Below are 23,179 nucleotides of genomic sequence, written 5' to 3'. Positions count from 1 at the left end.
CCTGTTCAAAAGGACTTTAGAAAGAATCTTGTATGTTATATAGAGCAGTGGTATTCCTCTGTGATTCTTGGGGTCCGTCTTCAAACCTTTCTTGTTGATAGGGTGGATGAGAGCTATTCTCCATTCTGTGGGCATCTCTTCTTCTTTCTAGATTTTATCGAAAACACACTGAAGGGATGTAATTGCATTTGTGTCAGCCTTTTTCCATAGTTCGGTCACTATTTGGTTTTCTCCGGACGCTTTGTTGTTTTTAAGTTCTGAAATGACCTTATGTAGTTCTTCAGTCGTCCGTAGTTCTGAGTCCGGCTTCTCAATGTTATTTTGGATGGATTCAAATTTTTCAAGGAAGGGTGCACAATTCAAGATTTTCTCAAGGTAGCCTGCTAGTACTTTGCAGTTTTCCGTGTTATTGTGAGCGACGGTCCCATTTACATCTCTAAATTGGAGAGTGGGTGCTTTGTATGTAGTTAACCTTTGTTTGAAAGTTCTGTAAAAGCTTCTCTTATGTTGTTTTTAGCAAGTTCTTCATCAATTTGGAGGAGAGTTTTGTTTTCATGTGCCTTCTTAATCCATTTTATATTTTTACCTACCAGTTTTCTAACTGTAATGAAATTCTATCTGCTTTCTTCTGTTTTCTGTGATTGCCAGTTTTGCCAAGCCTGTTTTATTGTTTCAATGAGGGCATCACATTCCAAGCAACCACCAGTCATGTTTTTTACTTTTTATGTTAGGTGCTATCCGTTCGGCTGTAGTAATGATGTTTTCCTTGATATTCTCGTAGCTTTGTGTCTGAATGGTTTCTGTTGCTTTTGTGAATTCATCTGATTTTAATATTTTTTCCGTGCTGTACTTCCGACCCTCAATTTGTTTCATGCTGCGTTTCCTGTTTGGGGCGACTTTGAACTTAATTTTGGAACGGTAGTGGTCTGAATCCAAATTTGCACCCTTGAGTGCTCTAACATTCATGATTTCTTTGCGAGAAATCTTCTTGATTGCTACATGATCAAGTTGAAATTCCCCAAGGCTAGGATTTGGGGATATACATGTCTTTTGTCTTCGTGGTAGTTTCTTGAAAGCTGTAGATTTAAGAATTAAATTGTGTTCTTGGCAAAGTTCTATTAGCCTCACACAATTTCTGTTTGTTCTTTTGTTTGCAGGATAGCCTCCAACTATTTTCTTATATCTTTTTTCTTTACCAATCTCTGCATTAAAGTCTCCAAGAAGAATGATGATGGAATTTTCTGAATAATGTCATCTAGATGATTCCAAAAGGCCTCCACTTTTTCTTTGTTTTCCCTGTTATCTTCATTTATAGGGGCATGTGCATTGCTAATTGTGTAGATTTTGTTTGTGCTTGTGAATGTAAGACTTGAGATTCTTTCTGATTGGGAATCAAAGTCAACTATTGAGTTCAAGATTTGTTTGTTGATTATAGAGGCTGTTCCAAGATGTGGTACATTTTTCGTTACTCTCGGTCCCACTTTCCCTTTGTATATCCTAAAATCTTTGGAATCGAAGGTATCTGTATCCATGTATCGTGTTTCTTGAATGGCTGTTATGAGTATGTTGTGGATCTGTTAGATGTTTCAGTTTTCCGGTTTTCAACAATGAGTTTGCATTGAAAGTTGCTAGGTATGTTGATTGCCTATGTTGAAATTTGGATGAGATTCTAAGACACTCCAACTGGTCTTTGTGCAATGTTGCAGACTCTGCTGACGTACTGGCGTACGGTGGATCGTCCACCTGGGGTAAAATAGTTTACATCACATACTTCCATGATTGATGAAAGTTATTGTGGGTGTGGTCCAAAGGCCACAAAAAATATAACCAAGATTGTGAGTCCTGGAGGTAATTCTTCCGCTCTCTCCGCCGTTGGGAATCTGAACTTCCTCTTCCGCCTTTGAGACTGTTGATTTCACCTAGTAACCCTAGGCAGGTGCCATCCGGAGCCAGATGGACCCGTGTTTTTTAACGAGGTGTTACTCCTCCCCCTCCTCCTTCCTCATCACTTGCGAAATGAGGCCCCGGACTTGGGACTGGCAACTTATTCATGAACAAATACTTTAGAATAAATGTATAATTTCAGTTTACTTCACTTAAAAGCAATAAAACATAAACATATATTTCACGATTGAGAAGCATACATATATTTCTGTTGTGTGTTGTTATTTTGTTGATAGACACTCTTTTGACATGTAACAATTATGTACGGCTCTAATGATTCGCCCTGTCTTAAGCATCACTTGACTTTCTAAAACACGAATATTTTATAAGTGTAATTACTCTTGCTTCAAAAGCGAATAAGCTGAAGATTCCTGCAGTCTGTGGCGCAGACGTAGCAACAATTGTGGAATTGGTTTCTTCTGTGTTACGAAAAATTGTGATGGCTTATTTGGTACGTTAAAAATGTAGGTACTGCAAACGAAATTTTCACACTGCAGCAGATTGTGCGCTGTTACGAAAATTCGTGGAAGATTAACTGTGTGCTGTATCGAGGCCCGAATTCGGGACCTTTGCCTTTCGCGGGCAAATGTTCCACCAACTGAGAATCCCGCAGATTTATCAGGAAAACTTCTGTGAAATTTGGAAGGTAGGAGATGAAGTACTGGCGGAAGTAAAGCTGCGCGGACGGGTCGTGAGTCGTAGTTGAGTAGCTCAGTCAGTGCTCGCGGCAGGCGTAGGTCCCGAATTCGAGTTTATGTAAGTACATATTTCTGCAAGGAAGTTTCAGTGTAGGTATTGCATTGCATAAAAGTTTCCTTCATTCACTGATCTGACTTGAAGTGTAGTGAAGAAAACTTCACATTGTTTGCAATTTTTTTGCTTTTAAAAGAAAACGACATTTTTCAGTAAATATCCGTAGGTGAGAAGAGAATCGTAAAAAAAGTATAAAAACTGTTCTGTATTGTACTGTTTCATACCTCCCAGGGTCCTTAGGAAGGTAATGAAAGACAAATATGGTGTCATTTTCTAGTTAGTGTCGATTTTTATGCCACTACATACGCTCCCTAGTGTAAAAACTATGTTACAGAGCAATGTAAAGGATACTAAAACCTGTGTGAATACAAGACCTACGTCAAAACTACAAATTTTCTTTATTGATTACCGGTTTCGGCTCGTTAAAGTCCCGCCCTCAGACATAAAATGCAGAAAATTGTATATAGAAAGTGAACAGTAAAAAATACATTCAATATTTGAATTTCCATTATGCAGTACACACCAATCTAAAATGTTGTTCAGTGTGTGACAGTCATTACACATCGTCGTATTCTTAGAGTTAAGTCGCCCTAAAATGAAAAATCGTAATTGGTTATGTAAATGGCAAAAGTTAATCATTAATCAAATATTCTTATACAGCTCGTATAGCCGTACATGTATATAAACGATTGATAGCGACGTGTGTGGTAATATGGGCACTGTAACATTATTTGATTAGTGTTTAACGTTGTAAGTTTGCATAATAAACTTCGAGTTTTCATTTTAGGTCGACTTTGCTCTGAGACTACGACGGTGTGTAATGACTGAACACCATTTTAGATTGGTATCAACAGCGTAACGGAAATTCAAATACTGAACGAATTTTTTGCTGTTCGCTTTTTGTATACAACTTTCTGTATTTTAGATCTGAGGATGGCTCGTCATGTGCCGAAACCGGTAATCAATTGTGAAAATCTGCAATCTTGACGTAGGATTTTTACCGACACATGTTTTAAATCAACAGATCATGTATCTCCCCACTGAAAATGTCAAAGAATAACACGAAAGATACTGTTCCCACTCACTCGACATCGTATTCAGAAGTGTAGCTTACTGTCCGCTTGGAGCGCTGCTGTCACAGTGCGTAACAAAAATGATGAGTGTCGTGACTATGATTAAACTTTGCACCACGCCTGTTGTACAGATTGTCCACCCAATGAGGCTTTTACGGCCTTACACCAAGCTCCACAATACACTACAGACAAGGGAAACAGTAAATTTAGTTTCTTTTTCTTTTCCATGACTACGTGATCCCCCCCAAAAAAAACGGTTTTACCCATTTAGATACCTGCGGAGCTTTTTTTACCACCGGTTATTGTTCTTGGTAAGAAATGAGCGACATCGGAGACCATAGGTCACAACTCGTCCGCTCACCTGTCCAAAATTGGAGCCTGGCGGCTGCGGACAGCTGGGAACGGCCGCCTCCTGGAAGAAGATGCTCAGCGCCGTCTGCAACAGAAACGGGAGCCACAGTTTAGTACAGCGGCAATGAGTCCCCTCTCTAGCGTTCCGTTTTCTCTTCATTAGATGCGGATAAAAATGCTGTAGCGGTATCCTATTTATCTCGACCACCTCAAATAACTTTTTGACCACATGAAAAAAACCTATCAAGCAAATGTTGCTAAGTTACCAGCAGAACCACAACGAACATGACTGCGTGTTTTGTGACTTCGTTTGTTTACGAAGATATAAACACAAGTACGCCTTTTTGAAGTAGTGGCCTACATTTTTATTCAGCAGTCCACCTCCTCTCTTCAAAACATGTTCGAAACGTATTACAGTCTACCATTCACGTAAGTAGGCCGTAATCAAAAATGTAACACAAATTTCACTTCGACCCTCCTGTTCCAACACCCAGTGAGCACCCGGCGTAACTTAACTCGTCCACTTACTAGAGCTGACGTAAAAACATGGAAACAAGCATACACACCGGTCATTCAGTTAACCGTCTTCATTTGAAGATTTCTGTGAGTACAATATACACCAACCAAGAGAAAATAGGAATAGTACTCATCAATGGAGACTGCAATAATATTTTCCTAATAATAATAAGAATGAAAGTAAAATTTCGGGCGTGCAGCCGCATAAATTCATCATCTTCTAATATTTCGGCTGAATACCGTCCAGCCGTCTTCAGAACGAGCCGAGGTGACTAACGCTTCAGTACTTGCTCCGTCCTCTTAAACTCGAGGACCGAACCTCTCTGCGTATGCGGCCAAAGATAAACACGGCACCAGAGACGTTGATAGGCGGCAAAGAGGTGTAAACATATGCATGGAAATTAAATCTAAGGCTGCGCAGTCAATCCACAGGGTGATGTCGGTGTGTCACGGAGAGCTGCATTGTTGCGACGTCTTTGTGATTTAACTACAGAAAGTGCCGGATTCTATGATTTGTACAAGCTGAAGCCGATGTCTCTATTAATTAAATTCGTCGCCAACCGAATTTCAACTGCTTATTTCACTACTGACCGACAAATTTAATTAATAGAGCTAGCGGCTTCAGCTTGGACAAATCATGGAATTCAGCAATTCCCGTAATTAAATCACAAAGACGTCGCGACGGTGCAGCTCTCCGTGACACATCGATAACACCGTGTGGATCGACTGCGCAGCCAAAGATTTAATTTCCATGCATATGTTACACCTCTTTGCCGCCTATCAACGTATCTGGAGCCTTGTGGATCTTTGGCCGCATACGCAGTGGTTCGGTCCTCGAGTTCAAAAGGACGGAGCAAGTGCTAGAGCGTTAGTCACCTCGGTTCATTCTGAAGATGGCTGGACGGTATTCAGCCGACATATTAGAAGAAGAAGCTGAATTTATGCGGCTGCACGCCCGAAATTTTATGGAACAGTCTTTACGCCGCGAAACCATGACGATGCACAGAATGCAGGTAGTACAATGCTGTAGAGGGACGCTGCGAGACGTACAGGAAGAGTGTCAATGAGGTTCTGGAAAGTACCGACAGACATATGGAGCCATGCCAACGCCATTACCTCGATCGAGGATCCATGGCGCGAACAGGCCGATCGAGGTGGTCCCACAGATTCACTACCGAGTTTAAATAGGGGGTTTAGTGGCCAGGGGAGTACGGTAAACTCATCCTGGTGGTCTTCCAACCACATACGTTACACTGTCCTTTGTGACACGTTGCGCTTTGTCCTGCTGGTAGATGCCATCGTGCCGAGGAAAAAAACAAACAGCATGTAGGGGTTGGCTATGTCCCCAAGGATAGATGCTTACTTGTTTTGATCCGCTTTGCGGTCCAGAACGACGAGCTCACCAAGGAAATGCCACGAAAAACTTTCCCAGGATAATAACGCTCCCCTCTGGTTGCAGGGTGTGAGGTTACAAGGGATACTGTAATAGTATAACTAATTTGCTGGATGTGGTAACGTTTACTGTGGAAGAACAGTTGGGGTGTAGCAAGCACAAGTCAATATATTTATGGAGTCACCTTCTTGATAAAGAGAGGAGCCAGCATGTAACAGTTTCACACTGAATTACTTAGTTACATAATTGCCTATGTCTCAGTGCATAACTTGGTACATATGTTAATAATGTAAGGTATGCTTGACTTGCTAATCATTGGATTTGCTGGGTATCTGATCACTGAAATAGGAGTACTCCATCAACATAAGAGCTCTTCAAAACAGTTCAAAACTCAAATTTAAAGCATAGTAGCAGGGATAATAATTTGTACATTAAAGAACATGTTTAAAATAAAAATTAAGTTGTAAGTATGTTTGAGAACCTCTGCATAATAAGTTATTGTCTTTTATTGTGGAGGTACTGTTCAGTTTTCGATCTATGTAGAGCAAAATGAGTATTTCGTATGCCACACCTTTTAGGCAAAGACGTGATTAAACAAAAGAAGAGGGGTGAAACTGCCAAAAAGTGGAGTGCCCTTAAATACGTAAATAATCTGATGATTGTCTACAAAATAATATAAGGTATTTAGTTTTACGTATTTTAATATTGTAACATTGTAAATGCATGATGGCCATGTTTAGAAATAATATATTTGACTAATGTAGTGTCACGTGACCGGACACAGGACAGAGGGTAGGGGACAGCCGGCCGGAGTGGCCGTGCGGTTCTAGGCGCTACAGTCTGGAGCCGAGCGACCGCTACGGTCGCAGGTTCGAATCCTGCCTCGGGCATGGATGTGTGTGATGTCCTTAGGTTGGTTAGGTTTAAGTAATTCAAAGTTCTAGGCGACTGATGACCTCAGAAGTTAAGTCGCATAGTGCTCAGAGCCATTTGAACCATTTTTTGGATAGGGGACAAAGGTCGGGTCTTTTGATCGTGGATGTGATTTAGTAAAATAAGGACGTTTTCACTCTAAACTGTTGTCGGTGTAAATCATTTGGGGGCGGTCGTGACTCAGACAAATACTTGAATTCATTCACTGCTGTACTTAGGCTGGCTATTTATTATATAGGGCGCGAATGCAACTGTACACATCCAAATCCTTTTCGCAGACGAGTCATGATAAAAGGTTGTGTACAAGCCCGAGTGAAGTTGAAAGGGTGTTCGCTTTCATGCGTTTCACGTCGTACACGCCAACGATATCCGTCCGATGGAGCGTAAAACGTGATTCATCCGAAAACGCCACATGTGCTACCCGGTGGGTGTCAAGTTGTGGTGCTGGCGGCAAATACTAGCCTTGCCATGAACAGTAGTCAACATCGAGGCATGAACCAGGCGCCTGCTGCGGAGACCAACACGCAGCAACGTCGCTGAACAGTCGTTGAGGAGACGGTGTTGGCAGCCCCTTGGTTTATCTGAGCGGGCAGTTGCTCAACAGTTAGACGTCTATTCGCCTGTACACATCTCCGCTGCTGTCGTTCGTCCCTGTCATCCACAGTCCACTACAGTTGGCTCGGAGCCGTTTTTGAGCAACGCCATTTTCCCTTGCACGGTACATTTTAACGACGAAAGCACGCGAACCTTTTACGAACTTAGCCATTTCGGAAATGCATCCACCCTTGGCCCGAAAGCCAATGATCACGCCCTTTTGGACGTCAGATAAACCGCTCCACTTTCGCATTCCAACGACTGCACTGTTTTCCACGTCCCCAGACACGGTTTATATACACTCCACTGCTTCCACCTGTCGCCTGTGAGCGATTACTGCGCGTTGACGTCGAGCACAGGCGGTGGTCACATTAATGTGACTGGAGTGTTTATTTTAGGGTCCTATTTCTCGTGATCTCACCTGGGCCGGAGCTAATATCCCCTTGCTCGTCGACGACCGGGAGTGTGTGAACGTAAACAGACAGTCTCAGAACGTTCAGTATTCACTTCTCGATAGGCAGATTGCCGCACTGGTCAGTCTACACTTTAGGATCCTTTACCACATGTATAGTCGAAACATGGGCCCGGGAGCAGACAACATTCCATTAGAACTACTGATAGCCTTGGGAGAGCCAGCCCCGATAAAGCTCCACCATGGTGAGCAAGATGTAAGGGACACGCGAAATACCCTCAGACTTCAAGAAGAGTATAATAATTCCGATCTCAAAGAAAGTAAGTGTTGACAGGTGTGAAAATTACCGGACTATCAGTTTAATAAGCCACGGCTGCAAAATGCTAACACGAATTCTTTACAGACGAATGAAAAAACTAGTAGAAGCCGATCTCGGGGAAGAACAGTTTGGATTCCGTAGAAATGTTGTAACACGCGAGGCAATACTGACCCTACGACTTATCTTAAAAGATAAAGTAAGGAGAGGCAAATCTATGATTCTAGCATTTGTAGACTTAGAGAAACCTTTTGACAATGTTGACTGGAATACTCTCTTTCAAATTCTGTAGGTGTCAAGGGTCAAATACAGGGAGCAAAAGGCTATTTACAATTTGTAAAGAAAGTAGATGGCAGTTATAAGAGTCGAGGGGTATGAAAGGGAAGCAGTGGTTGGGAAGGGAGTGAGACAGGGTTGTAGCCTATCCCCAATGCTATTTAATGTGTATATTGAGCAAGCAGTAAAGGAAACGAAAGAAAAAATCACAGTAGGACTTAAAAACTTTGAGGTTTGCTGATGACATTGTAATTCTGTCAGAGACAGGAAAGGACCTGGAAGAGCAGCTGAACGGAATGGGCAGTGCTTGAAAGGAGGATAGAAGATGGACATCAACAAAAGCAAAACGATGATAATGGAATGCAGTCGAATTAAATCAGGTGATGCTGAGGGAATTAGATTAGGAAATGAGACACTTAAAGTAGTAGATGAGTATTGCTATTAGGGGAGAAAAATAAACGATGACTAGAAGTAGAGACGACATAAAATGTAGACTGGCAATGGCAAGGAAAGCGTTTCTGAAGAAGAGAAATTTGCTAACAACGAGTATAGATTTAAGTGTCAGGAAGTCGTTTCTGGAAGTATTTGTATGGAGTGTAGCCATGTATGGAAGTGAAACATGGACGATAACTAGTTTACACAGAAAGAGAATAGAAGCATCCGAAATGTGGTGCTACAGAAGAATGCTGAAGATTAGATGTGTAGATCAGATGAGGAGGTATTGAATAGAATTGGGGAGAAGAGGAATTTGTGGCACAACTTGACTAGAAGAAGGGATCCGTTGTTAGGACACGTTCTGATGCATCAAGGGATCATCAATTTAGTATTGGAGGGAAGCGCAGAGGGTAAAAATCGTAGACGGACACCAAGACATGAATACCCTAAACAGATTCAGAAGTATGTAGGTTGCACAGGATAAAGTAGCATGGAGAGCTGCATCAATCAGTCTCACCACAACAACAACAACAACAACAACAACAACAACAACCATATGTATCATTTCGACTCTATAGACTTTGGGAGGCCATGTAGTGGTTGGGTAGAAGACTCAAACGCTACTCAGTAGGGTCGCCCTTGTGCTAGCTAGCCTCCTACGCGCGTTGCCCGCGCGACGGGACGACGGCCCGCGCTGCCGCTGTAACGGTTCAGCTGCAGCCGACCCAGGAAGGCCGCGCTTGGCGAGTGACTCAGAGCACCAGGCGGCTGCAGCGACGTCAATACGAGGCCAGCCGGCGCGCCGAGCCGTGACGCTACGCTGCTCGCGTTACGCCGCCCTGCCCTCTCCCAGGCGGACCGGTTCTCCGCCCGCGACATATCGCACTGTCTCCAGCCGGCGCACCAGATTCGCGCAACCCAGCGCCGCTAAGCTAACTTATCGTGACAACATGACGACGACAGTGTCTCGAAAGATGATGTTACGTATCTTCCGGTTCCATTACAGGGGCGGCTCCTCAAATGTCGATTCACACTTTACGCCACAGAACGGAGCGTCAACACATCCTACAATGCATTTCGAATGGCGGCATTCCATAGCGCCGTGAGTGGAACGAGTAACCTACAGTTCACAACACTTCTTGCAAACGTGACGTCATTTTGACGTCACACACGGTATACAAGACGAAAAGTGCTATCTAACGACTTCTGTGATCGTTCGGTTCACAACACGTGACACTAACGTTTCACCTCGAGTAGAGAGAAGTAGAGGTTATGGTTTTTCTTTAATGTCGGATACTTTAACATCGAAGTTACGTCGTTTATAAATTTGTGAAGTTCTGCATTTATGATGATGATGATGATGATGATGATGATGATTGGATTGTGGGGCGCTCAACTGCGCGGTTATCAGCGCCCGTACAAATTCCCAACCTTTTCTCAGTCCAATCTTGCCACGTGGATGAATGATGATGACAACACAAACACCCAGTCATCTCGAAGCATTCTGCATTTATGTGGACTGACTAAACTGTTCGCAAGAAATAATTTCGAAACTTATTAAAAGTTGTACAGTTTTTTCTAATATGCCTACATCAACCCCGAAAGTGAGACGACTTACAAGCAAAAAAAGTTGAAAGCCAGCATTGAATCCAATAACACGTCAGCATTGGTAAAATTTGTTGAAACAAAATTTACGGAGAAACGCCATATTGTTGGTTAAAGATGTACTTTAATTGAAGACAGGTTTGTTTGGCAATGAAGTGTCATAAAAGAAAAAGCTCGTAAATGTTCTTTCATACTTTATACATGGCTCGAAACTAAGTTACCTTTTAATTCCCTTGCATACGAGTCAATCCTTTCCAAGGTTTTTTTTCTGATTGATAGTGTGTGTTACCACATGATCTCACGGAAGGCTTTAACCGCCAATATGCCATCATATGAGGTTTAATTACAACAAACTGAACCGAGAATGGTGCGTTTTTATAAATCTTCAGTGTGCCATTGCCTTAAAGCGGCACACAGCAATTTCATAACACGCAAGCTACGACACGAAATTACGGAATCCAATAAGGTGATTCCCAACCATCCAGGATCGAATGTTAACGGAAGTCGATAGCTGTTCCTGTGGTCTTCGAAGTGTGTGTGACATCGAAATGACGTCATGTCGTGAAGTGTAGGTTACCCGAATGGAACGGGTCAAGTTCAAAGGTTTCGGGAAGCAAGTTTTGACGTTGATGTTGGTGGAGATGGTGGTGGTGGTTGTTGGGATGTTTAGGGGGGACTAAACAGCTAAGGTCATCAGTCCCCCAGTCCAAAAACAGGCGAGACATAAATGCACGAAGCAGGTAAAACCCCAAGGGGAAGGAGACTCCCCCCCAGGCCCTAAAAGAACACAAATGCGGTAACGAACACTACAGACATGAAGAGTACAGATGAACACCAGACAAAAGGAAACAGAAGAAAAGAAGATGGCCGGAGACTGGTTGACTGACCACGACAACAAAAAAGGGAAAGAGTCAACCAACCGACTACACACTAAAATCTGCAACCAAATATGAGAGACTCGAGGACAAGAGACACACAAAGGGAAAGGAGCAGGACCTCCCTAAATGGAACCATAAAAAGGACTACCACGGATAAAATTTAAAACGTCATCAGCCATGGAGGCATTGTCGCTTAAAACCAAAGGCAAAGTGCCCGGGAGATTAAAAGACTGCCGGAGGGTGCGCAGTCGGGGACACTCCAATAAAATGTGGGCGACCATCAGCCGGGACCCACACCGACACAGGGGGGGATCCTCCTGACGCAAAAGATGGCCGTGCGTCAGGTATGTATGGCCGATGCGGAGCCGACACAGGATAACAGAGTCCCTGCGAGAAGCCCGCAGGGAGGAGCGCCACACATCGGTCGTCTCCTTAACAGCCGCAGTTTATTTGGGGATGTCATGCCATGCCACTCAGCAGTCCACATCCCAAGCACCTTACGGCGCAACACCAGCTGCTGATCGCGAGCCGTGAGGCCGATTTCCAAAGCTGGGGCGTCGATCGCCCCTTTGGCCAGCCTGTCGACACGTTCGTTCCCCGGGATGCCAACGTGACCTGGCGTCCAAATAAAGACCACCGAACGACCAGAGCGGGTAATGGCGGAAACAGACTCCTGAATAGAGGACGCCAGAGGAGAAGAGGTATAGCAGCAGTCGATGGCCTGGAGGCTGCTCTGGGAGTCACTGCAGATGACGATGGACGTACCTGAGCAGGAACGCATATGCTCAAGAGCACGCAATATGGCCACCAACTCTGCAGTAAAAATACTGCAGCCAGCCGGCAAGGAGCGCTGTTCAACATGGGCAACGTGAGCAAAAGCGTAGGCAGTGCGACCATCAACCAGGGAACCATCACTGTAGACAGTCTCACAGCCCGAAAATGAGGCTAGGAGCACAAGAAAACGGCGACGGAGGGCCACAGGCGGAACCGAGTCCTTGGGTCCCTGTGCCAAGTCCAGACGGACGGACGGCCGGGGCAAACACCAGGGAGGCGTAGGTGCACGGACCCGGAAGGGAGGCAGAAGAGGGAATGACCCCAGTTCGGACAGCAGGGACTGGACGCGGACAGCTATGGAAAGCCCAGACCTAGGTCGCCGTTCGGGCAGATGGAGGACACAGCAGGGACTGGACGCGGACAGCTATGGAAAGCCCAGACCTAGGTCGCCGTTCGGGCAGATGGAGGACCACGGCAGGGAAAAGCAGGCGATGATTGGGATGGCCGGGCGAGCAATGCACGTGGACAGCATAGTCGGCGAGCAGTCGATGGCGGCGAATCCGCAGCGGGGGAACCCCGGCCTCCACCAGTAGACTATCCACGGGGCTCGTACGGAAAGCGCCAGTTGCAAGCCGAACCCCACAGTGGTGTATGGGGTCTAACAACTTCAACACTGAGGGTGATGCAGACCCATAGGCCAGGCTCCCACAACCAAGCCGGGACTGCACAAGGGCTCCATACAATCGCAGCAGCGTGCAGCGATCTGCACCCCAAGACGTGTGGCTAAGGCAGCGGAGGGCGTTGAGGTGAGGTGCCGCCAGCATTTTTGCTTCAGCTGAGTAAGATGAGGAACCCACGTGAGCCGGGCATCAAACACGAGTCCTAAGAAGCGGCAAGTCTCCACCACTTCAAGCAGGTGGCCGTCGAGGTAAAGTTTAGGATGAGGGTGGACCGTCTGACGTCTGCAGAAGTGCATAACTCGAGTCTTGGCTGCAGAGAACTGAAAACCGTGAGTCAGAGCCCATGATGCTGCCTTGCGAACGGCTACTTGCAGCCTGCGTTCGGCGACTCCTGTAGTCATGGAGCTAAAGGAGATGCAGAAGTCGTCGGCATACAAAGAAGGAGACACCGAAGACCCCGCGGCTGCAGCCAGACCATTAATGGCCACGACAAATAAGGAGGCGGTCAACACCGAGCCCTGCGGGACCCCATTTTCCTGCATATAAGATGAACTAGAGGCGGCACCCACTTGCACCCGGAAAGAGCGGCGCAATAAAAAGGTTTGAAGAAAAGCCGGGAGCTGACCACGAAGACCCCAGTCATGTAACGTAGCAAGGATGTGATGCCTCCATGTGGTGTCATACGCCTTCCGCAGATAAAAAAGTACAGCAACGAGATACTGACGTCGGGCAAAGGCCGTACGGACAGCAGATTCCAGCTGCACCAAATTGTCCGCTGCAGACCGGCCCCGACGGAAGCCACCCTGGGATGGAGCGAGGAGACCGCGCGACTCAAGGACCCAACACAAACGCCGCCCCACCATACGTTCGAGCAATTTGCACAAAACGTTGGTGAGGGTAATGGGACGATAGCTGTCCACCGCCAGTGGGTCCGCACCGGGCTTCAAGATGGGGACAGTAACACCCTCTCGCCATGGCGACGGGAACACGCCTTCGCTCCAAAGGCGGTTAAATATCGCGAGAATGTGTCTCTGGCAGTCCCTGGAGAGATGCTTCAGCATCTGCACGTGGATGCAGTCTGGTCCTGGTGCTGTATCAGGGCAATCGGCGAGGTCAGCGAGGAATTCCCTCTCGCTGAAAGGAGCATTGTGTTTTTCAGAACGACGCGTGTGGAATGAGAAAGGCGTCCGCTCGGCTCGCTCCTTTAGAGAGCGAAAGGCGGGGGGATAAGATGCAGTCGCAGAGCTCTTAGCAAAGTGCGCGGCAAGCAGTTCAGCAATGGCGGCAGCGTCCGTGCAGACAGCGCCGTCCAAGGAGAGCCCAGGTACACTCATAGGGGTCTGGTATCCATAAATCCGCCGGATCCGGGACCACACGAGCGAGGGGGAGACACGGGAGCCCAAGGATGAGACATACCTCTCCCAGCACTCCTGCTTACGCCGGGCTATAAGATGACGGGCCAAGGCACGGAGCCTCTTAAAGGCGATGAGGATCTCCAGAGACGGGTGCTGCCTATGACGCTGGGGAGCCCGCCTACGGTCGCGAATAGCCTCAGCAATCTCCGGTGACCACCAGGGTACAGCCTTCCTCTGAGGGAGTCCAGAAGAGCGGGGGATGGCAGCCTCGGCCGCCGAAATGATGGATGTGGTTAAGACACGGGCCACCTCGTCAATGTCACCCTGTGGGGGAGACTCAATGGTTGCAGCAGAAGTAAAAGCCGGCCAGTCAGCCCTGTGGAGAGCCCAGCGGAGCAGGCGCCCAGAAGAATGACACTGGGCCAGTGATAAATAGATGGGAAAATGGTCACTACCACACAGGTCAGGATGCACTCTCCAGTGGAAGGATGGGACAAGCCCAGGGCTGCAAAGAGAGAGATCGATGGCCGAGAAAGAGCCATGGGCCACACTGAAATGCGTGGGAGCACCGGTATTCAAGAAGCTTAGGTCGAGCTGAGCCAACACATGCTCCACGGCCCGACCGCGGTCATCGGAGACAGTCCCACCCCATAGAGGGTTGTGGGCATTGAAATCGCCCAGAAGCAGCAAAGGTGGCGGGAGTTCAGCCAGCAGCGCAGCCAAGACATGTCGGGGGAGCTCCCCATCCGGAGGAATGTAAACAGAGCAAACAGTAATAGCCGGCGAGAGCTCAACCTTGGCAGCGACTGCCTCTAAAGGCGTCAGAAGGGGTACTGGCGAGCTACAGACAGAGTGGTGAACAAAAAGGCAAACCCCACCTGACGCTCGTTGACAGGCAGCGCGGTTCTTATAGTATCCCCGATAACCGCGAAGGGCGGGGGTCCGCATTGCCGGAAACCAAGTTTCCGGCAGAGCAATGCAGAGAACAGGGGAAACACTCAGAAGCATCCAGAGCTCAGGCAGGTGGCGGAAATAACCGCCGCAGTTCCACTGGAGAATGGAAGCAGGAAGGGACTGGGAGGGCGTGAATGCGACTAAGAGGCAGACGGCGCCTCAGAGCCAACTGCTGCCACCGGGGGAGAGTCAGCTGAGTCCATAGGAAAGGCCCCCAAGGGTTCCGTGAGGGCGAGATCCGCGGCAGAGGTGAGGATCTCCACCTCATCCCCGGAGCCAGGACTATGTACAGCAGGCGGTACTGAAACCCCCGGAACGTCCTTCTTCTTGGACACATTCCGTTCCTTCTTCTCACGTCGGCCCATAGTGTGAGAAGGCTGGGAGAGCTTCTCGGAAGGAGCGTCGGAGGCTGATGACGACGCAGAAGCCCTACGACCAGCAGGTGGCGGAACCTTCAGCCACTGGCTAACATCCGGCTGGGTAGGAGAAGAAACGGAGGAAGGGAGAGCCCCGAGGGACCCCTTCCGCGAGAGAGAAACCGGCAGAGGCAACGCCGGCGGAGAAGGAGGGGGAGGGATCGAGCCCCCCGGTTTTGGAGGAGATGTCACTCCCGAAAAGCGTGGGGTGAGCGACAGAAGAGGGTTTGCCCCCAACTGCTAAGGGGGCAACAGAGGAAGGCTTGCCCCCAGGCACGAGGGGGGCAGACAGAGATGCACGGCCCCGAGGGCCCACTGAAGGCGGCACAGATGAGGCGACAACCGTCGCTCGAGTGGGCGACGATAACGTGGCTGCAGCATAAGATGTTCGAATGGAAGCAGGATACAACCTTTCATATTTCAGTTTTGCCTCTCGATAAGTAAGCCGGTCCAGGGTCTTAAATTCCATGATCTTCCGCTCCTTATGAAGAACGGGGCAATCCGGCGAGCATGGAGAGTGGTGCTTCCCACAGTTGACACATACAGGCGGAGGCGCACATGGAGAATCAGGATGAGAGGGGCGTCTGCAATATTGACATGTAGTGCTGGATGGGCAACGGGAGGACATATGCCCAAACTTCCAGCACTGGAAGCACCGCATCGGGGGAGGGACGTATGGCTTGACGTCACAATGGTAAACCATCACCTTGACCTTCTCGGGCAAGACATCACCCTCGAAGGCCAAGATAAAGGCACCGGTGGCCACCCTGTTAGTCTTGGGTCCTCTATGTACATGACGGACAAAATGTACACCACGTCATTCCAAGTTGGCTCTCAGCTCGTCATCGGATTGTAACAAGAGGTCACGATGGTAAATAATCCCCTGGACCATATTTAAGCTACTGTGGGGAGAGACGGTAACAGGGACGTCACCCAGCTTATCACACAAGAGCAACGCTCGTGACTGGGCTGGGGAGGACGTCTTGAGGAGGATGGACCCATTCCTCATTTTAGACAACCCCGCCACTTCCCCAAACTTATCCTCCAGGTGTTCCACAAAAAACAGAGGCTTCGTCGTAAGAAAGGAGTCACCATCAGTCCTGCTGCAGACAAGGTATTGCGGTACATAAGGCTCCCGCTTGGCACTAGATCGGCGTCCCTCCCATGGCGCAGCCAACGAGGGGAACGACTGAGGGTCATATTGCGCAGCATCAAAGTCTAATCTACCTCGTTTAGAGACGCTGGTGGCCGTGCGACCACCAGCTTGGTGTGATTTATTGCGCTTCATTGCGCCACATCCGCCCAGATGCCACCTACTCCGAACGAGGGCTCTCCCCAAGGGCGCCACCCAGCCAAAGCAATGGGTACCTGGCCGATATCCCGTTGCCCGGAGTCCCCGTGCCCCAGACAAGATGGGCACATACTCCTTGGCATGCATGGGGAGGAAACAGCTCTGGCATCTGTAGTGCGGTCCCTGCGTGGTCAGGGGGCTACCACCAAGAGGGTACATGACGACCCCACCACAACGGACTGGCTACCGTGCTGGATTTTAGGTGTTGAAAGGGTCCACAGTTGTCGTGGGCGCTAATAAGAGGATTGCGCACAAGACGAGAAGGAGACAACCCAGAAGATGTTGGGTGTAATCCCCCCCACACGACAATAGGTAACATGCAAGATGGTGGTGCATGAGGGACCAATAGAAAAACACCACGTAAGGCGTCCTTCCCCAAATGGCACGCACTAACAACAGAAATTTTGAAAAAAGGAGGTCAAACCCAAGAGGGGACCATCACAGAAGGCCGAAACGTTTGAGACTCCTTTTAGTCGCCTCTTACGACAGGCAGGAATACCGCGGGCCTATTCTTACCCCCGAACCCGCAGGGGGGGGGGGTGGGGTGGAGATGGGAAGGGGGGGAGGTAGTGGGGGGGGGGGGGCGGCGAAGAGGAAAGTCGAAGGAGAGGGGGGGGGGCGCTACCGGCGTCGGCTGATAAACATCGAAGGTTATTTTTTTGTCCGCGCTCTCACTCATGCAATCGCAGTGAAACTAGTACTTTTGTGTCTTCTTAATTTTTATTTTATTGTTTGCTTGCGTTTCATGACCGTTCGTGAAGGCTCAATGTGAACTTGAATGGGTTTGCTATAAATGTTATTCCACAAAGAGGCTAAATATCTGAAATGGAGAAATGATTTAATCTTCACTGTCTCTGGACAAAGAAACGCCTATTCTGTGCGTGAATAAGAACGTATAGCGATGAAACAATTTTCATTTTTTTTTTTACAATGAAACTCAGTTCTGTTCAAAGAGAAAAATACAGTTTTTTAGATTTTATTTAGTACTTCCAAAGCACAATGGGTAAGGTAGAGAGGCTCTATTTTCTGGCTTCATAATATTGTTTGAAGTGTATGTACGAGTGAAAAGAAGTAGATGTACCGAAATGTTTGCGCGTCACATTTCCTATTCTTTTCATTCTCAGCAATGTCGAAAATTTACGATGTAAATATTGTCCGTAACAGCTGTCTGTAACACTTTCACCGTTCCATACCAGGAAAGCAAACTGACATGCTGATGCTCCGCCTGGTGTAAGCACACCTCCATGTGACGATGTTGCCTTCCGTTCCGGTAATATCCAGTGTGAATGGACCTTGACGTCGCGAAGGTTCTAGAACTACCACATAGGAAGTCCCATCGATTATAACGCTGTCACTAAAAGTGTATATAAAATGTTACAAATGGCCGCTCTTACTGAATGTACTATGTACGAGTATGTTGCATATCTCCCCTTTTATAAGTTTTGTAGTTATCTGTGCTTTGCGATTGATAATTCACTTTAACTGATTAGTAAGATTCACGACTGTTTCTGACATCTTCGACCAGTAACTGTTACGTCCAATGTTTAAAAATGGTAGTTTTAGGATATGTTCCGTTTAAGAAACAAGTGTATAATGCTGCATTATTGGGAAGGTCAAAATTATACATGAAAAAAATTACAGATAGACCCGAATTTGAAATCGAGTATTCCAGCGCAAAATGCTTTCTACTGCACTAACTGTGCACCACATACTTGCTGTACAGGTGGTTACTGTGTTGCTAAACTGCCGTTCTTCGACGTCTGCTCTCTATCGAAAATATGCGTGGGGTGAAATTCTGATACAGACACTTTTGCGTTGCTAAACTGCCGTTCTTCGACGTCTACTTTCTATCGAAATTTTCATGGGGTGAAATTCTGCTGCAGACACTTTTGTACTGTTAGTATGCAAGAAATCGTGCTGTGGTGTAAGGGTGTGAGGATTTTGATTAACACTGTATAGGGTGTAAAAACCTAAGTATACAAAATCGCAGGGAGCTTAGATCAGATAAAAAAAGTAACACTTTTTATGAGACAAAAATGTCACGTGTCCACCGTTTCGCGGCTTGGGGGGGGGGGGGGTAATCCTAAACACATACTGCGTTAAAAAGGGTTTTTATTCATTTGTGTTTCACTATATTATAGAAGGATGATGATAATTGGTTTCTGGGGCACTCAACTGTGCGATCATCAGCGCCGGTACAAAGTCCCGATTTTTACAGAGTCCAATATAACCACTGCCACGAATGATGGTGATGACGATGAAATCATGAGGACAACACACCCCGGGCAGAGAAAATGCCAAACCCGGCAGGGAATCGAACCCGGGAGCCCGTGATTCAGAGGCAGCAACGCTAGCCACCAGACTACGCGCTACGAAACTTATAGAAAGAAATGAAGATCAGAGTTTAAGGTCCCGTGGACGATGAGGTCACTGGAAATCGAGTACACTATCAAGTTGGGAAAGAAACTGGCGTGTCCTACGATGAACTGTGTTGGTTCAAGTGGCTCTGAGCACTATGGGACTTAACTTCTGAGGTCATCAGTCCCCTAGAACTTAAAACTACTTAAACCTACCTAACCTAAGGACATCACACACATCCATGCCCGAGGCAGGATTCGAACCTGCGACCGTAGCTGTCGCGCGGTTCCAGACTGTAGCGCCTAGAACCGCTCGGCCACCCCGTCCGGCGAACTGTGTTGGCAATCCCCTTTAGCGATTTAAGGAAAGCACAGAAAACATAAATTTTGATGGTCGCCTGGGGACTTGAACTGCCGTCCTTCCGAATCCAGAAAGGTAGTTTTAGTCGTATTTAGCACTTATTTACCATCGCAGTATTTATTAAACTGAAATTAATACAATTATTACGTCACATACTGAAAAATAATAAAAATGTGTTCATCCTATTAAGACAAAGACACAACGGAATTGAAGACATTAACTACCAGTGGACATAGATTTATAACAATGGGACAAGCTGAAAATTTGTGCCAAACCACGATTTTAAGGCGGGTCTCCTGCTTACTACACAGCTGTGCTGACCACTATGCCATCCGGACACAGTGGTCCCCACAATCGCACGGACTACCCTAGCACGTCTTCTGTCTTACCCAAATTCTCAACCTATACCGCACACTATTGACGTACTGCACCTGCTCATTGGCCTCATTACTCGCGGCATCTCACCGATTCCCATACAGACAGCTGTGCATCTGCATTGAAGGAATCATTGGCCGTCTGCCCGGGAGAACAAACGTCACATATACATTAAGACGAAGACGGCAAATGTTTCAGTACACATGAACACCAAGCTCGAACCCTTACGGGAATCGACGCGCCACCGCGAGTAGTGAGGTTACTGAGCAGATGCACATCCGTAATGAGTGAAGTTGAGAAGTTAGGTCTGACGGGAGGTGTGCTAGGGTAGCCCGTGCGGTTGTGGTGACCACAGTATCTGCAAGGCGTGGTGATCAGCGCGTGTGCCTAATAAGCAGGTGTCCCGCATTCGAATCCCAGTCCAGCACAAATGTTCAGCTTACCCCACTGATATAAATCAACGCCCACTGGCAGCCAATGTCTTTAAATCCTTCGTGTTATGATTCATAGTGGCTGCAAGATCGTGTCCTTTCACTATATTCAAAATTATCCTATGACAAACAAATAAAATGAATCCAGTAGCGTTTTGAGGGAGTAGCTTCTTGTGAGTCGATCTGCAATGATAGAAAAGCGAACTGTGGATCAGCAAGGCGAAAGCAAACTTACTGAACTTAAACTTTCTGTAATTATAACTCGTACAACCATCTGAATTTTCAGTTAAGTAGGTCTCTTTGGTAAACATACAATTAATGTTAAAAAAGAATGAGAAAGAGGAGGAAGAGGGGGACGCTGAACATTATAGTTTAAGGTCTTGTCGCCAAAGGCTATTTAGAGACGGAACACAAGCTTGGAAAGAAACCAGGGTATGGACAGACCGCGTAATTTCCAAGGAATTATCCTGGCACTTGCCTTAAGTGATTCAAGAAAACCGGAGAGAACGAAGGAAAATGTGCACAAGCAGTACCAACACGATTTCCGGCCGTCATCAAGTGGATGAGGTTTCGTGCTGTCTTCTGTTCTGCGAAGACAACAGTTTGGTTGCACTTTCCTTCCATCCCTTTATTCACAATTTTGTAACATCTAAATAAAACCGCAGTGCATTGATGTAATCGCCATCTACAGGGTAGTGCAATATTTGCTTCAGCAGGGTCCGTAGCTCGTGGTCTCGCGGTAGCGTTCTCGCTTCCCTTGTTCGATTCCCAGCGGGGTCAGGGATTTTAACCTGTCTCAAGATAACTGGGTGTTGCGTCGTCCTCGTCAGGAACATTCATCCCCATTACGGTCAGAGGAAGGCAATGGCAAGCCACATCCGCTAGGACCTTGCCTAGTACGGTGGTGCGGGTCTCGGACAGGGAAGAAAATCTGCCGCCCCTTTGAAAGGAACCATTTCGGGATTTAATCTCTGTTGATCCATTGTGGGCGCGGGACAGCAGCTGGTAAAATATTTCCCAAGGAAAGTCGCCAAACAGCCGTACGTTTTGAGAAGTTATTTTATTTTATTTTGACAACAGTTTTGGCAACTCAATATGCCGTCTTCAGGCCCCATATGCAGTTCACTTATAGACATTCAGACGTATTGATAGGGGCATACAGGAGCCATCAGTATATGGATACCGTGAATTGGTTATTCGAGTGCTTCCTTCGAAGACTTGGTTGTTATGGTTGTTGTCAAGTATCAATTCACGGTATCCAGATACATCTGAATGTCCGTACATGAAGTGCATATGGGGCCGAAACTCCTTGTCAAAATAAAATAATTAACTTCTCAAAAGGTACGCCTGTTTGGCGATTTTCCTTGGTAAATCTCGGCATTTTTTCTGGAGCGATTTACGGTAATCACGGAAAACCTAAATCTGGATGCCGGATGAGGATTTGAATAGTTGTCCTCCCAAATACGAGTCCAAGTGTGCTAAGCACTGGGCCACCTCGCTCGCTCAAAACTAGAAGAAAAGTTAATAGAACGACATGTCCGGAAACAAATACCTGTTGCGATGTGGGTCAATCTGTCCTCTCATTCCCATCGGTCTGTTACGCATTAGACTAAACGTAGTGCTGCACGTGGTTAACACAAATACTGAGACATCCTTCAACCCATCTTCAAAGGAATCACGCTCTCTTCGTTCAGATAAACCTGGTTCCATCCGGGATGCGTCACATGCATTGATCACAAATTCGTGCACCGACTGCATGTTGTAGATGGCTTGCGCATACACCAATGCCTTTAAACATTCCAACAGCCAGAAATTCAAAGAATTTAGGTCCGGTGGACGGAGAGACCATGTTACAGGAGATGATCGACCATCAATTGCCCATCAAATGTTGCGGTGAAGTAACGTCGCACCATCCGAACAAAATGGGCGCTGCCCCGTCGTTTGTTACATGTTCCATAGATTATTTGAACGATGTTATTTATCAAAATGACGTGGAATGAGTCACTTTACAGCATATGTACATCGGTACACGATTACTGCTAATACTAATGAACACATTATCATGTTATTCCTCCTACTCATACAACTACACTTAAAAACAAGTGTTTTTATTTTTAATTTATTTTTTACTCACTGTCTGCCTGTTTTTAAGCAGAAATTCGTCAATGAAATAGCAGATGTCCAGCGGAAATGATTTCTTCGCTACCTGTCAGACGTTTTATGTTGTTACGCAAATAATAAAAAAAAAATTATTTCTGCACATTGAACTCCTCTCTGAGTCACTGTAAATATAAGGGGGGCAAAGAGGGCACGGGGTCGTCTTCCGAGGCCTGGCATCGATGTCCCATTCCCGCCCTCCCAGAGCCAAGGAAGGAAAGGCGTTCGACAGGATCAAGAAAACTTTATTGGGTCAAATTCATTTATTTATGAGTTAAAGTGCCTAGCTCCTTGAAGATTTACCTACTATGTCCGTGGGTGAACACCACGTATTATTCTAACTGCTCGCTTTTGTGCAATCAATACTTTCTCGCTATGTGATGAGTTATCCCAGAAAATTATTCGGTACAAAGCTAAGAAGTGGAAATATGCAAACTACGTCAAGAGGTTGATACGATTGTTTCCAAGATTAACAATTATACGAAGAGC

General features: G+C 46.6%; 1 protein-coding gene across 2 annotated transcripts in view; it reads right to left on the bottom strand.

Moving 5' to 3' along the window:
* Window positions 1-23,179, bottom strand: part of LOC124605751 (UBA-like domain-containing protein 1) — a 154,925-nt gene that overhangs the window by 75,914 nt on the left and 55,832 nt on the right. For both annotated transcript variants that reach the window (XM_047137633.1, XM_047137634.1), the window contains exon 2: window positions 4,132-4,206. In XM_047137633.1, the coding sequence (XP_046993589.1) occupies window positions 4,132-4,206 (75 nt within the window). The remainder of the gene's footprint in view (window positions 1-4,131; window positions 4,207-23,179) is intronic.

This window comes from Schistocerca americana, chromosome 3, assembly GCF_021461395.2.
Source record: "Schistocerca americana isolate TAMUIC-IGC-003095 chromosome 3, iqSchAmer2.1, whole genome shotgun sequence".
In the NCBI taxonomy this organism is placed as follows: Eukaryota; Metazoa; Arthropoda; class Insecta; order Orthoptera; family Acrididae; genus Schistocerca; species Schistocerca americana.
This window is presented reverse-complemented; position numbering and strand designations above follow the sequence as displayed.